General features: G+C 43.5%; 1 protein-coding gene across 1 annotated transcript in view; it reads right to left on the bottom strand.

Annotated features, from left to right (window-relative positions):
- Positions 1-245: 245 nt before the first annotated feature.
- dntt (deoxynucleotidyltransferase, terminal) overlaps positions 246-14,768 on the bottom strand; it is a 65,808-nt gene continuing 51,285 nt past the window's right edge. The window contains exon 11 of the mRNA XM_070916239.1: positions 246-350. Coding sequence (XP_070772340.1) covers positions 264-350 — 87 coding nt within the window. The 3' untranslated portion in view covers positions 246-263. The remainder of the gene's footprint in view (positions 351-14,768) is intronic.

Here is a 14,768-nt window from a genome sequence, read left to right as displayed (position 1 = left end):
ATTACAACACTTAGAGAGAGGCAAGCAATGGTACAGAAGAGTGTTTACTTGCTAACAGACAATAAGCAGAATTATGAATCATACACCAGCATGTAATCCAGACAACAACAACAACAATAACAGCAACAACAACAATACAAAACTGTATGGAAATCAAAAGCTGTTTGAAAGTGAATCACAGGAGAGAGCCTCAGAACGACAAGCAGATGGGATAAACACTGATGTACGCACAGGGTATCATCCAGCCAGGGAGGAGCGGAGGCCTACGCATTTCTCTGCCAAGGCTCGATGTACTCGAGACCCAGATGGGCGAAGATGTCCTTTTCAGTCGTAGCTGCCAGGAACTCTTTCTAGAGAGAGGACAAACAAACAGAAAGTCAGTGACTTGTGCAGAAATGTGCAGGAATTTGTCTCGGTGACACCAGTCCAAATCTGTGAATTCTCAATTTTAAGCTTCACCATTCCTGAAAATGTTCATGTCTCGAACTTGCAGCCTTATCTGTGCTTGCATTTGGACTCCCATCTCCACTGCAAGCTGCCAATATCAATTCAGGATTTTACTCTCCCTGTTTTATGTCAAGGCTCAAACATGCCGTGACTGTGCAGATTTACATTTGACCGTCCACCTCCCTTCCAACTCACAAACACTCTAACCTTGCTCTAAGTGATTGCACTCTTCAGCGGATGAGTATTTTCCCTGACAAATCGCGACAGGGCTATTAACTGCTGGCCGTCTACCGACGCCATGTGATGGGCTGTGTCTCTATAGGAGCGGTGACGAGGCCTGACTCACCTTGGGAGCGAGACAGCCTGGAGAGAGAGGGCTGTGATTCTGACATATCCTGCCTTCAAGTGCTAAACTGGACCTGACACGTTGCGAAGCCATGGCAGAAAAACCAAGAGCACGTTGGCTCCCACTGCCAGCCGAAAGGCAGAGATAACTGAGAGCAACTAGCAGGCAGCCAGGAGAGGGAAAAACACTACGAGGCACGTCTGCCAACATACTGCCTTATTATTTATAATGCAAATGACAGGTTAGCCATGCGGCGGGGAGGCTTGGGTTCACACTGCATGAAGCTCAGTTCATATCGCACCTCTTTAATTCTCTTTCAAGACTAATTTGCGTTACATTTAAAGCGTAATCCCGTTTATACAACTTGGGTCTCAGCTCTAGAGGTTATGGTAGCATTGTACTAAGTCATTGCTGAGATCTGGCAACATGGTGACGTTGCTACAGCAAATCCAACTAGGCAAGAAATGAGGGCAAGAAACAAGCCGACAGTTCAGCCAGATCATCTTCGCCAACTTCATTTGGAAGTACAAGTCGGTCTATAAACTAGCTAACCTCAGGGTTAGCTTAACTCTTTCAAGTGGCCGTTTTTGCTCAGTTTTCACTCCCTTTATTGACTTGCAAACCATTAATTGGTATTTTCACAATAAGACCCTCATGGACGCCATCAATTGGCATGTCAGTGTTGTGTTTTGGAACAGGTTTAACACTTTTACGCATTTTGAAATGCATTAGCTCATAGTAGTTCGTGTTTACACAAAATTAAGTAAGCGGGTTGCAGTCGGCTTTTTTTACTGTATGATTGCTTAAATGCTGTAGTAGGGGATTAGAGAAACCTGGTTTCCCCAGGTAGATTTCTCCTGCACAATTGATAAATTCAGACACATTCGCAGTGTGAGAAAAAGCTCCACTCTTTCCTTCTGTCAGCCTGCTTTGACACAGATACCAAAAAAAAAAAAAAAAGTCTTCTATCATTGATACAGTTTTAAATAAGTGAGCCATGCTTCCAAAATAAGGTCAGAGGAGGAGGATTTACAAACAGATTTGTGGATGTTTACTGTGATACTGTGACTGTGACATCGAAGTTACTAATCTCTTAAAAGACCAAGCAGCAGATTCCAGAGTTACAGGTTTGATGTAAATTGCAAGTAAATCAGGTCCAAAGGGTAAAACTTGTATTATCATCCAGCTGCTTGTGTTCTTCGCTCTGTTGGATGATAGAGTCGAAGTCCAAACTGACAAAAATGAGACCCCAGTTGTAACAACCCATCATATCCTTCATGGACTCTGAGATGAGATGAACATCTGAGGTTAATTCTGTTTCTCTTGCACAAAAAGAAACATTCAATCAGTGCCGTCCAGAGGAATATTATCGCTCTTTGACAAAGAACAGTGTGTTGTTAGTGAAACAGTATTATATTTGAGCAAAACCAACCCCTGGCCCATTAAGTGGTCTACCACTGCCAGTATTTTTTACTGCACTCATAACCCTCAGCCCATTTATTGCTCTAACCACTCAAAACACATGAAATGCAGACGCACATCGCCGAAATTTATGATGCGGCAAGCTATATTGTGTTAAACATACAGAAGATAAAACGTGGAAACGGGGAGGCAGGGATGGAGGAGGAATGAAGGAAAACAGGGAAGAAAAGAGCCTGCTGGACAAGGCTGATGTGATTTGGAGTAAATCCACATTTCTAACAACACATGGCAGGGCTTATTGTTCAGAGGAAGCAGAGGACAACTCAGGAGATCGAACTAAAGGAGAAAACACAGGGCCCAGATGAGATTCTCAACATTACCAATTTAGCCATTGTCCTGGATCAGGGCTAAAGCCCTTTCTCCGCTGCACTGTCCACTTTCCTCAATTCCTACAATCCTTACATGCCCTCAGGGAGACGCTGCTTTATTTACTTTGCACAACACGGTGGGGGCTCCCTGAGAGATAAATCCACGAACCTTATGTACCTCTGAGTTGTCCCTTTTAGGCATACACAGGAAACCTACACTTGAAAAGCAGCGTTTATTCCAGAGCTTTTTGGTGTATCAAAAGGAGCTTAGAGTTAAAGAACAGAGCAGCGGTTAATTAGAAGGAGAGGTTATCTGTCTCAGACGCTCAGGTTCTCAGTGACTGGCAAGCCATCAGCACAACAAGCCAGAGCGGAAGCCGTGTGTGTTACTGCGAGCCAGTGTCCTTGACTTAATAAGCCGCTAATCAGCTACATGTTTCTCTGTCCACCGCGTAATGACATCCCTCGTGGACGTGAACACATATCAGTTCCTGCAAAACATCTGCCCCTTCTCTGCTGCCCGTCATCCTCTCTCTGCCACCCGGCCCACTGCTTGATGGATGGAGCTGATGGACATGGCTGCCTGCCCGGCTCCAGCCCGGCTCGACTGACACATCAAAGAGAGAGAGAGACAGAGAGACAAAGAGACAGAGGGGGGAAACCTGGATGGCTGCTCAACAGTGCGCTGCCAGCAAGCATCTGAAGGACAGAAACATGGAGGAGGCTCAATATCAATCCGAAAGAGCATAACCACTGAAAAGCAAAAGAATCATAATATTGGCCAGATGTCTGGATATGCACATAAAAGGAAATACTGGAAATGCACTGAAATCAACTTATCGTTTATTAACTTGATTTTTATTTCAAGTTGCCAAGTGAAATTATTTTCGAGCTCCGTTTCAGATCTGACGCTCATCGTGAAATCACTCGAGTTGAAACGAGGTGAATGAATGTCCCGCTGAGTGCTCACTAACCTCATCAAATGAACTTCCTGACGAAACACAGCGAGCAGATTGGCTTGCATACTGGTTAACATCCTCTTTAAAGTCTTCTCTCCTCTCGTATGAACAACTCTGTGTTTCCTGTTGTATTTAATGAAAGTGACGCAAACCCTGATGAAGGTTCACATCAACTTCAATGGACAGTCCGTCCACTTCGTTACTGAGTTGTGTTTTGAGCCTCAGCTGCTGCCAGTCACATTAGGCGGGGAATCGGAGCTTTGCAATTAGGAACAATACGCCGCAATTCATCCTTAACCTGAAAGTGACTGATCTAAACTGCTGAATGTTAGAATTTTAAGCTTGGTGATTGGATAATTTATGCCAAAATGTTTTACATTTCATCAACAAACCAGATATTTTCGACAAAAAATGTGTACTAATGCTACAACCAGGAGAGTTTGGTGCGAATTCAAGCCCTGGAATTGCTTCAACAGCCAGTCAGCTAGCATTGTCTATGCAGAAAATGAATGGGACTTATATTCCCAGAAACTGGATGTCCAAAATAATTCCTGCCACAACTCTACCACAATCTCTCACGACTGGCAGACTCAAGAGTTGTCTCATTGTCCTACAGCCACAGCTATTAGAACTACTTGGCTATATGTCAAATGAAAAACTGATCTTGTATATGTAGAACAAACAAATGGAGTTCAGTTAAGCAGCGAAAGGAACTTGTGTACTTAAGTTGAACTAACTTGAAGATGCTCTAATCAATATTTCTATTTCAACAATGGCTCAAATTAGTGATGAACTCCACGGAGAGAGGTTTAGCCCATTTTTCAGCTCATTTTTTTGGAGGTTTTTATCTTTAGAAACGCAGTGAGTCTGCGAAGAGAAGCAGGCTGAAGGTCATGCGGAGAAGTATGCAAACACAACCTGAAATCCATGCAAATTCACTTATACAAACTCTCCGGTTGGAAAATGTGTCTGAACAACAGCCTCGGTGAGAGTGCTGTCATCTCACTTTCAGAAGTGACAGTCTGCTAAGTCTGCTAGGCCGAAGGAGCAACGGCCGTGTATCAAGAACTCGAGTGCTGAGGTCAGACTGAATGGCAGTTGCACATAAAGCTTTCAAAAGCATCAGTTTCCATGTGTTGTATTTTCAAGGGTCTAACGGTGAGAGGACCATATTACAAGTCAAGTCAAGTGTTTTATGTTTGAGGACTTCCACCCAAGACCCAAGTCAAAAGGTACACTTCCATCTCATAACTCCACGCTCAAAGCCAGGAAGACGCGATGTTTTCTTTTCACATGAATTTCAGGTTATCAAATCAGCTAATGTTCTCTGCCCCCGTTCTTTATTTGGACTTTCCTCCTCTCTCTGACAGTTAGAAATAGATTACTGTATTGCCAAGGGATCACAGCAAAAAAAGAAAAAAATCCTTTGATTGCCTTTAAGTTAATTTGTCTTTATTGCGGGCACACAGGAAAAGGGCTGACAGGGCCAGAAAAAAGTGGGAAGTCGATTATGCCCCTGTGTCTTCCTCCTGCAACGATCCGCCACACACCCACACTTCCCCTGTGCTCTGGTCTGCAAGAGCTCAGTTCACAGGACAGCCGGAGAAACCAGAGAGGGCACAGGCACCTCACTAATCACACCAGCAATTAGCGCAAGCGTCATAAAGCACCGGCGCCTATAAAACAGCTATTGAGTTTAGTGTTATCGTCATTACCTATCCTTCCCCCTGCTTGCTAATCAGCCCGTGCGCTGGGCAGAGGGGTAGAAAATAGTGAATTCCTAATCAGAAACAATGGGATCCTCACTCGACGTCCCCGGTGTTATGGCTTTTTGCTCCCGTGGAGGAGTAAACATTTGCAAATCAAAGTTATTTAGTTGATTAGGCTGCCCAAGAGTCTGAGGGAAGTGTAATAAAAGCTCTGTGTTTTTCCACTGTCCTTGCAGTGTTTGCCAAAGTAGACTTTTGACACTTCTAAATTCACATTTTCGTTTGCATGTCATTGTCATTGGGTAGAGGGAGTGGAATGAAGCAATGACAATTTATGACATATTTCTTCAGCATGTGGCGGTGCCTGTTAGAGCCGCCATGAATGCAAAGAAAGCCGTCGAGGTTAGCGCGTCTTATTTTTGCTTGTGATACGAATGAATTGCAGTTGTGTTAATACTTCAATATCAGCCAGTGTTCTCTAGTATCTGTCTCGCTTGGCTAGATAGACAACAAATATATATGCACTATATATAAAGCCACGTCACACAAGTTGAGGCTAATAAATAAATAAATGTTTTCACCGCTAAATCAGCGTGACTCCTCCCTGCACGTTCAAAACTGCAGAAAAAAATGAACTGAAGTAATTAAGGTGGATAACATTGGCATTGTTAAGCAGACCAGTTCAAAGCAACAAACACAATCAACATTTGTCAGTTGCAGGGACGGAGGATCTCATCAATACGGACGAATATAATAACAAAACCTTCATTAAAAAGACTTCAGCTCTAATTGAAGCAAGACTATGTAACGTTTGAAAAAGGAACATTCATTCTCTTACATATTAAAAGTTGAATTCATGAGCAATAGCAAGCACTGCTCCTCAGTTCAGTATACTCAGGGGTTTCACTTCTTCTTCTCTGGTCTTAATGTCAGCTAACTTCTAACTTTAAACTTAAGATAGATGTTGCTGTATAAAAGGACATTACAGTGTCTGATCGAGGTCGGGGGACCTCTGGTGAGTTTGTAACTGGAGGGGATGAGGAGGAGGTACAGATACAGACCGGCGGTCAGGGTTAGATGACCGGGAGGTGCAGGTTTAAAGAAATAATATTGTTAATATTCGGCGTGGTTTGGCAGCTCACGCTAATCAAGAAACGGTAGCAGCGAGGAAGACCGAGCATGCGGCCTGGCTTGGCTTTGTTTGACCAGCCTGAGTGTCTGGGTGGATGGCACATTTGACAGGAGCAGCAGTTCTCAATCACAGCTAATTGAGTGCAGAAGGTGAGTCTCCTCTGCACTCGGGGATGGGTGTGGCCGGACAGAGCAGACGGCAGGGACAGAGCTGGGCCTTTTGTTTGCTGACTTTATGACTCTGACTTTCTCGCCTTGCTGCGGTGATGTGGAAGCGTACCTCAGGGGTTGTCGGTACACCGTGACATCACATTTGGGGGTGTTTACAGATCCAGACAAGAGCACTGTCTGCACTTCCATAACTGCAGTAAAGATGACACAGCAACAAATATGTTACTGACTGAAGTAACGAAGTTAGATGACATTTCTTAAGACCTTCTCACAGAGTCTCAAGGCCTGGCCTTTGTCAGACATGTGAACATTTCTAATCTACAAAATGTTGCTAATTTTATTGCTGTTGTTGTTGTTGTTGTTGTTGTTGTTGTTACTGGCCAACCTGCTGCTAACTTGTCCAGACGGTCAGCTTTGCTTGGCTTGGGTATATGTGGTATATTTACTGGTGCTTCATTAACAATGTGCTATGATCTTCTATAGCTGTGTCTCTGTCTGTGCTGCATGGCTTATGAGTTAGGTGTACCATATTTTACTAACTTGTAGCTGGACATTTTGATTGCCGTATTGTATTTATGTCTCATTGCTTGTGGTTATAATCAGTATTGCTTGGCTGTGTTTTGTTGCCTCGTGTTGCTTGCATATTGTTGCTGTATTATTGTCCTAATATTTTACTGTTTGCTGGCTTGTGCACTGTCTTGAGAATGCTTATTTTGTTGTTGTTGTTGTTGTTGTTGCTGTCTTCATGGCGTCTTGTTGCCTTCTGTCTGTACATTTTACCTCATCACCTCACTGGTTTCAAAACATCTCGCCAAGGGACTGCGTCTGAAAATCAGCCAGCTGGGAACATTTACAGAAATGTTGATCAGTGTGTCCTTATAAATAAATAAATTAAATGAGCATTCTTATTCACCCTGACATGCAACGTGTCCTCCTTGCAACATGTTTATTGCACCTTTTAAATTAGCATTTATAAGCACATCATCTTCCTTAAGTTCATGACTGGAGTTTGGAGGCATCTTGTGAACTTGAGAAGTGTGAGGACGGCTGTCTGCCACAGTCGTATGAAGTCCTCTCTAATCTGTGAGCCTGTAATTGTAGCTTGACTCTTCCTCATATGGGCCCAAACAGAACACTCTTCTAATGATAACAATAAATTAACTTTCTCTGCTCCACTGAAGCCCATAAATAATTAATTGGTTTGTTGAAGAGGGGCTGGTTTTGCATGACCAATCTGCTTCTTGCTCCAGACAGTGTGATCGGATGCTGCTGCCTCAGCACTCCTTTCATTCTGCTCAATTAAAACGGCACATTGGCAAAATATGAGCTTTGTTTGGGCATTTTAACCACACGTTTTCCGACTGATATGAGGCAGGACCTTCTGAGTCATTTGGCCGGTCACATCACAGGAGCAGCAGCAAATCATGGGACTGGGCAGGAATGTGTTATACTTAGGTTAGAAATACAGCCAAACAAAAAATAAAGAGGTAGTGTTTATGTACGTGGTTGTGCCCAGTTTTGGAGACACATTTGACAATAAATTAAGATGTTATTACATATATTTTCTGCTATTATACTGTAGTAATAGATGTAGGCGGGTTGAAGTCAGAAGTAAACAGCAACAGTGTAATGTGTTAAAGGATTTTACTTTTTAACTGCTTTTGCCTATAAATATGACGTTAATATGTTAATTTCTTAAAAATATAGTCATCACCATGCAACTGAACTGAAGCTTACGCTACATGGCCAAAGACCTTTGCCCCGTTTAAGGCCGATGTCTGAACAGTATCTGCGAGTGGAAAAGCGTCCTCGCAAGGGAGAATTTCTGCTCCACGTGCACTCGCTCGACCCTTCCTACGCGCTCGCAACAGTTCAACGCTCGCTCGCTTGTCAAGTTGACTTTTGAGACTTCGGAGGCGGGATGGAATAGACTGACCATGACCTTAGATTGGCTGGTTTGATCACTGATAAATTCTTTCCGATTACAATGCAAGAAATCATGGATTGCAAGTTTGGTGATTTATAATTATAAGCTAGCAAGTAATGCCGGCTACGCAGAACTTTCACATCCAACCTCTGGATTTCAGACACAGACCCCCGCCCCCCTAAAAGCTGTCAAAACTAATTTCAAACTAGTGCTTTGAGACTGAGAAACTTCCACATTTACATGGGCAAATCTCATCTGTGGGACAGGGCGATTGCTGACTGTGAAAAACCCAAACAGGTATGCTTCCACTGATTTGGTTCTGTAACCGCAGTATTGGTGGTGGTAAGAGCACAACACATACATCAGCCGGCAGATTTGTCTATAAGGGCACTCAGGGTTCTATTTTTGTGACAGTGCATTGGTGGGCTTTGTGCTGGCATTTTTGCCAGACGCACATTTTCGCTTTATTTTCTTGATGGCAGTCATTTTGTATTTTGGTAACTCACTGTGATGGTAAATGTCCTGTTGGGGAGCCAAAGGTACAATATAGTGTGTGTCAGTAATAATCACGCAGCGCTAGGTCATTTTGGTGTCTGGGCCCTGGACTGTGTGCTCACAGAGAGACTCGGTCAGTGTTTCATGGCAGAGGAAGCATTCATTTCCTGTGTTATTTTCATGGCAACCAAGCAGTGCTCGCATCAAGAGATCCTGAAACTTCAAAATAGATGACATTTTCCTTTCTAACTGCTTTATCCTTGTTGGCTGTGCTTTTAATGGTTATCATCCAACACAGAACTGCCAACATGCGTCATGATGCCCATGAGTTAAAAGGCTGGCAAATACCGCCCTTCTTCATCCTTCCTTTTTCTATATCATTGAACAGTTTCCTACATTGGAAAATGGCTCGCTTAGGATCCGAGAACCTGTCGCCAAATGCACTATCTCCTCCCACGCCAATTTAATTTAAGGTACCATATACTTACTTCAGAGTCCCATTGGGAGAGGCAGACAATCTTTTGTGGTGGCTTTTTGCTCTGATCTGTTCTCTCCACCCCTAAATTGTCAGAGGACACGCCGCTCAGAGCAGACTGCTTTTAAAAAAGGAGAGAAAAGACGGGATCTGATTTGTCATGACTCATGTCAGAGCCTACGCTGGCTGATTAATGTATTCCTCCTAATCGCACCCTGTTTCCAACAGTGTCACTGTGGCCATAAGGCGACAAAAAAAATCACTTGCCACATCCTGTGTGCCTGCACCATGACAAAAATAGAGCCCTGGATGAACTGCAGCTTCTTATCTCCACTTCGCCCTCTCATATTTCGCCCCGAACGAGCCGCAGTTGTTGCCTCTGCAAACAGAGAATGCATCGCCTCTGTGCAGGAGGGCTCTGATCAACAAACAGCGTTCAGAATAGCTCATGTATAACCTTTCATGAACTGGACTGAATCATCAATGTATGACTTCAACTGACAACAGGTTGCTACACACCGGACACTTTTATATGAGATATTTACACATTTTTAAAAGAAAATACTGTCTCTGCTAAACCCTGGTCCAGCCCTTCATGTGCTCTTGGTTATCATAAATAAGACAATAATCATGTGAGTGCAGGCTGTATTCCATCACATTGATATACCAACACAGAACATGATTACTACTAGAGGAGGAAATGATGAATAATTTTGCAGATTTGAATCTTTTTATCATGAGCTGATAACAGTACTTAGTCACCAGTGAGGGGAGCTCCACTGTTAAAAGCTACTGATTCATTCGGTGACATTGATGATTCAGTTTAAAGAGGCTGTGTAAAAGATTTGTTCGTACATGTGCTGAAAACCTCTTGCAACATGACTCTTTCGCCGTTTCCTGGTATTCTACAGTGAAACCACCCATTGCTTTCAGAGGGCACACCAGCACAGAGACCACAAGATAAGCCCTGAAGCACCCCAATGATTGTTCAGTCGTGTGTCCCTGTAAATAAATCATGGGGCAAACTGAAACGGGAGACCTCCGGACGGACGGGCGCCTGTGCCGTGTCAATTATTGTTAGATGCCAAGCGGACACGGCCCAACACCGGGCCTTCCTGAAACCTTCTGCCATTCACTTTCATCAATAATGGAGAGGGACTGGTTCAGCCTAATCCCCACGCACGCCCCCACCTCCAACATCCCCGTCTCTCTCATTATGTTCCCTTCTTTGTCCTCTTCTTCCATCTCGCAAGTTCACAGAGTCAACTCATTTCTTCTCCTTAGACTGTAATTCCAGGAAAAATAGATTGCAGGTTGCAGGGGGGGGGGGGGGGGGATAATAGCCTGCTATTGAATTCTGTTTTTTTTTTTTAGTCATGCAAAACACAGGCTCAATAGATTCTATATTTATTTTTATTTTTTTCACCCATTAAGTGCTGGCAACAGGAACTGTGTGGGTGGATGGGAGGCTGGAGAAGTGGAGGCAGAGGTGCAGTGGGTGAGGTGACGACGGTGAAACGGGTGACAGGGGGAAAGAGGGGGTGGTACAATCCAAGCGCAGTGTGCAGAGTGAAGTGAAGAGCGCAAGTGAACAGATAATATTCATGCAATTATCCTGAACGTGCTTCTCGTCTTTTTTCCCTCCCGTAAATGTCTCCATCAGTCTTCTATTCCCCCCTCAACTCCCCTTAATTTCAGTCTATTTTTCTGCAGTTCCACATTCCCTCCTCTATCATTACCCCCCTTCTGTCAGGCAGTAGCTGTCAATATGATGTATCATTGATGCTAACTGATGTAGTTGTCCCACTGTGAAGGCTGATTAGATGACCATCCTGCTGATACAGCTTCGTCAGGGATAACAGTCTGCGGGAATGGCGACAAAACCTCCCTGTCTCTTTCCTTCTCTTCATGTGTCACTCCATCTATCATTCTCTCTCCCTTCCTTTTATTGTCATGACTGTCTGCCTTCCCTTGGCGCATTCCCCCATCGAGCATCGCAACATTTTTATGGAAAAACACACTTGTCCTGTCAACATAAATCACAAATTGCATCTACAAAAAAAAAAGGGGTGATGTTGTAGATTTGCCCTATTTGCCCCAGAAAAACGGTGGTGTCAGGCATGAGCGGAATCTTCTCCGCCTACAGAAAGTGAGGAATTGAAACACAAGACTCAAGCACACACCGTCTGCCAAACAGCAGTGAGAAGCACTCCATCCACAGAAAGTGGAAGTCAGCACCGTTTTCAGCCTGTTTCATCCCTTTGCTATCATTTGGGATGAAGCGTCGTGCTTCCAGTTCACCGATGGCTTTTTAAATGAAACTCACTGTTTCAGTTTAAAACCAGCATGCAGCTGACCAAATGTAGCTTTATTGTTATTAATTTATTATTTTATTTGAAATTATGAAGGCATGTTGTTCATAAATAACATTTTTACAACATCCTTTGGCCCAGACTGAAATATCTCAACAACTATTGGATGGATTGCCATGACCCTTTTGTACAGACATTCATGGCCCCCTGAGGATGAATCCTACTGACTTTGGTGACAAAAAATTGGAACCTTCTTAATCACGACTTCAAGTAAATGCTGAATTTGGTTCCTGTGCTAAAAATGGAACAAAATACATGTGAAACTCAAAGTGAAAAAAATGACTAAAGACTATATTCACATCAGTAAATCAACCTGTAAACCTTATTCTGGTGGACCATTTATTAACTGGCTCTGTAACACTGGGCTTACTCCATCACTGTGCACCATTATTGCAGCAGCCCGCCCACTCCACACTCCCCAATCATTCCCATAAAGTCCCTTAATTGTTTCTCTGACCTCTATGTGGAGCTACCCAATCACATGGCAACTGTATCCTGAAATGAATGTCCATATTTGCAATGTTCACCTGTCACATTTGTGCTCATGAATATCTTGACTTGACTGCCATCACATGGAAAGACATGTGGATTTCAAAAGCTCTTTTTCATAAAAGAAGCCTAAAACACAAATCATGGCAAGGAGTTGGCCAGAAAATGTCAGGGGTGGAATCAGGCGTCGCCGTCGCATTACACTCAATGAATGCTGTCACTGTATAATCCATCATACATCCATGCTGATTTACCTGTGTGCCATCATTCCACCCGGCGTCCGTCTTACAGTCAGAGCCTTTCAAGACCAACTCAGGGACATAGCAGAGAAAATGTCCAAACCGGCGTGATCAAAGCAAATCCCTGGAGTGAAAAATTCATTGAACCCTTTTTGACTGGCAGAGGGAGAAAGAAAAAAAAAAAAAACGGAAATACGTGTCGGGCTTTTATGGCGAACCAGCAAACTCTTGTCTTTGTAATACTGAGTGGCAGCTCCCTCAGAGGAGAACAGGGTTTTTAATCAGAATAAATGCAAAAAGACACTCAGACCTGTTGCGTGGCTATGGCATTAACATGGACGGAGAATCGACAGAGACATTTCTGGCATGTAGAGATCCTGATTATAGCACCTGCACGCAGACTGGAAGCAAATGACTATCAATCAAAGATAACAAGCAGGCCAAAGCGAGGCGATAAATGATCAAACCAGCCAGGGGCATGAATGAAAGCAGAAGTAAAAAGAGTTGCTTCCCCTCTCATTTACTAGCTACTGCTGAAGTACCCAGCACTTATATTGTTTCAATGGAACTGCTTTCTTGGCAAGTATACAAAGACCTCATTTACACCTGGTACTAGAATCTGGATCTCTTCAGATAATTACCAATCTGGTGGTATTTGCTGTTATCTGTGTTCTGTCTGTAATGATTAGATCCTATATTGGATGAGCGCTGTGCAACAAGGCAGGGAAAAGGTGAGGAGGTGACATGGAAGGGGGTAGTTTGTGAAGCAGGATTTTCGCCCTTTGCCAACTAATCCATGATACTTGCTGCTTTTCGAGTGGAAGAAAATGATCTTTTCTTAGATGTGACTGTTTTTGTTGTATCGTGGTCAGTACGTGGAAACAAATAAAGAAGCCAGTCAATTCCCCAATACAGTCTTTCACGTGTGGGATGTCCGGATAAGGATGTGTGATTAGCACTCCGTGACCAGAAAATAGAAGCCTGTGTTCGGTGCCACCTTTGACCACCTTTGGCCCTGACATTATACTGCCACACATCATGACAGGGACGCAGAGAGGGACCTGGAGTGTCCCATTGTTTAAGCCGATCATGGACACATCAGAGTTGATGAGTGGATGCTACTTCCCACAGATGCTTCATTCAAGCTCATCCCACGGTGTGCAACGGGATTGCGGTGGCCGGGTCAAATTGGTTGTTATGTCCCACGCCTGCACTGTGATGTTATCTCGCTTCGCATGACCCGAGCCACCCGACATCTATCATGTTCATCTTCCGAGGGTGGCCACCCATAAACAACATTTTGAGATTGCCACCTTTAAGAAGAGAAACAACTCTACAGTGTTGTGATACTCAGACTCACCTTACTGGCACACACGGTCAAGTCTTTATCTGTTAGATCAGCCTTTAAGCCCAGTCACAGTAATCCATCCTTTGCAGGGGTTTTTTCTTTCGTTGGGTCACCGAGTATATATGCATCTAAGACAGGAATGTAGGAACGGCTGTGCTTTGAGCTAAATGCTAGCAGCATGCTAACATGCTCGCAATGGCTATGCTAACATTCTGACGTTTAGCAGCAGATAAAATGTTTGCCATGGTCACCATTAAAAAACCATTAGTTTAGCATGTTAGCATGCAAACATTTGCTAATTAGCTAACCGAAGCATGGGATACATTAAAATGTTGACCTCCTGATGGCTTTAAATGAAAAGTCAGGGTGTCATCTAGATATGTCAAAACGTATCCAGTCAAACCCTCTTCCCCCACACTTCTCTGGCGTCAGAATTGGGTGGGGCTACGTCTGACAATTTGTCTAATTTTCCAAAGCGGACAACTGGACAAGCACCCCCATGCAGCGATTATTCGCAATTGACGAACATTGTTTACATGCATTTCACAAATTGCTGCTTCCAAATTGCAGATACATTAGTGAGTCATGCATGGGTCGCTAGTTCCCTCCTCCAAAGAGGGTATGAAGTGCTCACAATGCAAATCGCAGCTTGCATGTCGCAAATTTGCAAAAACTACAAAAAATATACTTCCAACCTTTTCTTTTGTACAACTGAGATCAACACATTCAAGGATAAACTGTCCAAACGTGTGCATAGTTTTTATATGTCATAGCCTCTTTCCCCTACGACGGACGGCTTTTCCATTTGGAACAGATATAAAAACCTCTGCCTTTAGACATAATGCCAAGTATACTCCTAGCCTCAACAAT

This window comes from Enoplosus armatus, chromosome 12 (assembly GCF_043641665.1).
Source record: "Enoplosus armatus isolate fEnoArm2 chromosome 12, fEnoArm2.hap1, whole genome shotgun sequence".
Classification (NCBI taxonomy): Eukaryota; Metazoa; Chordata; class Actinopteri; order Centrarchiformes; family Enoplosidae; genus Enoplosus; species Enoplosus armatus.
Note: the sequence above shows the minus strand (reverse complement) of the source record. Positions and strands in the feature narration are given on the sequence as shown.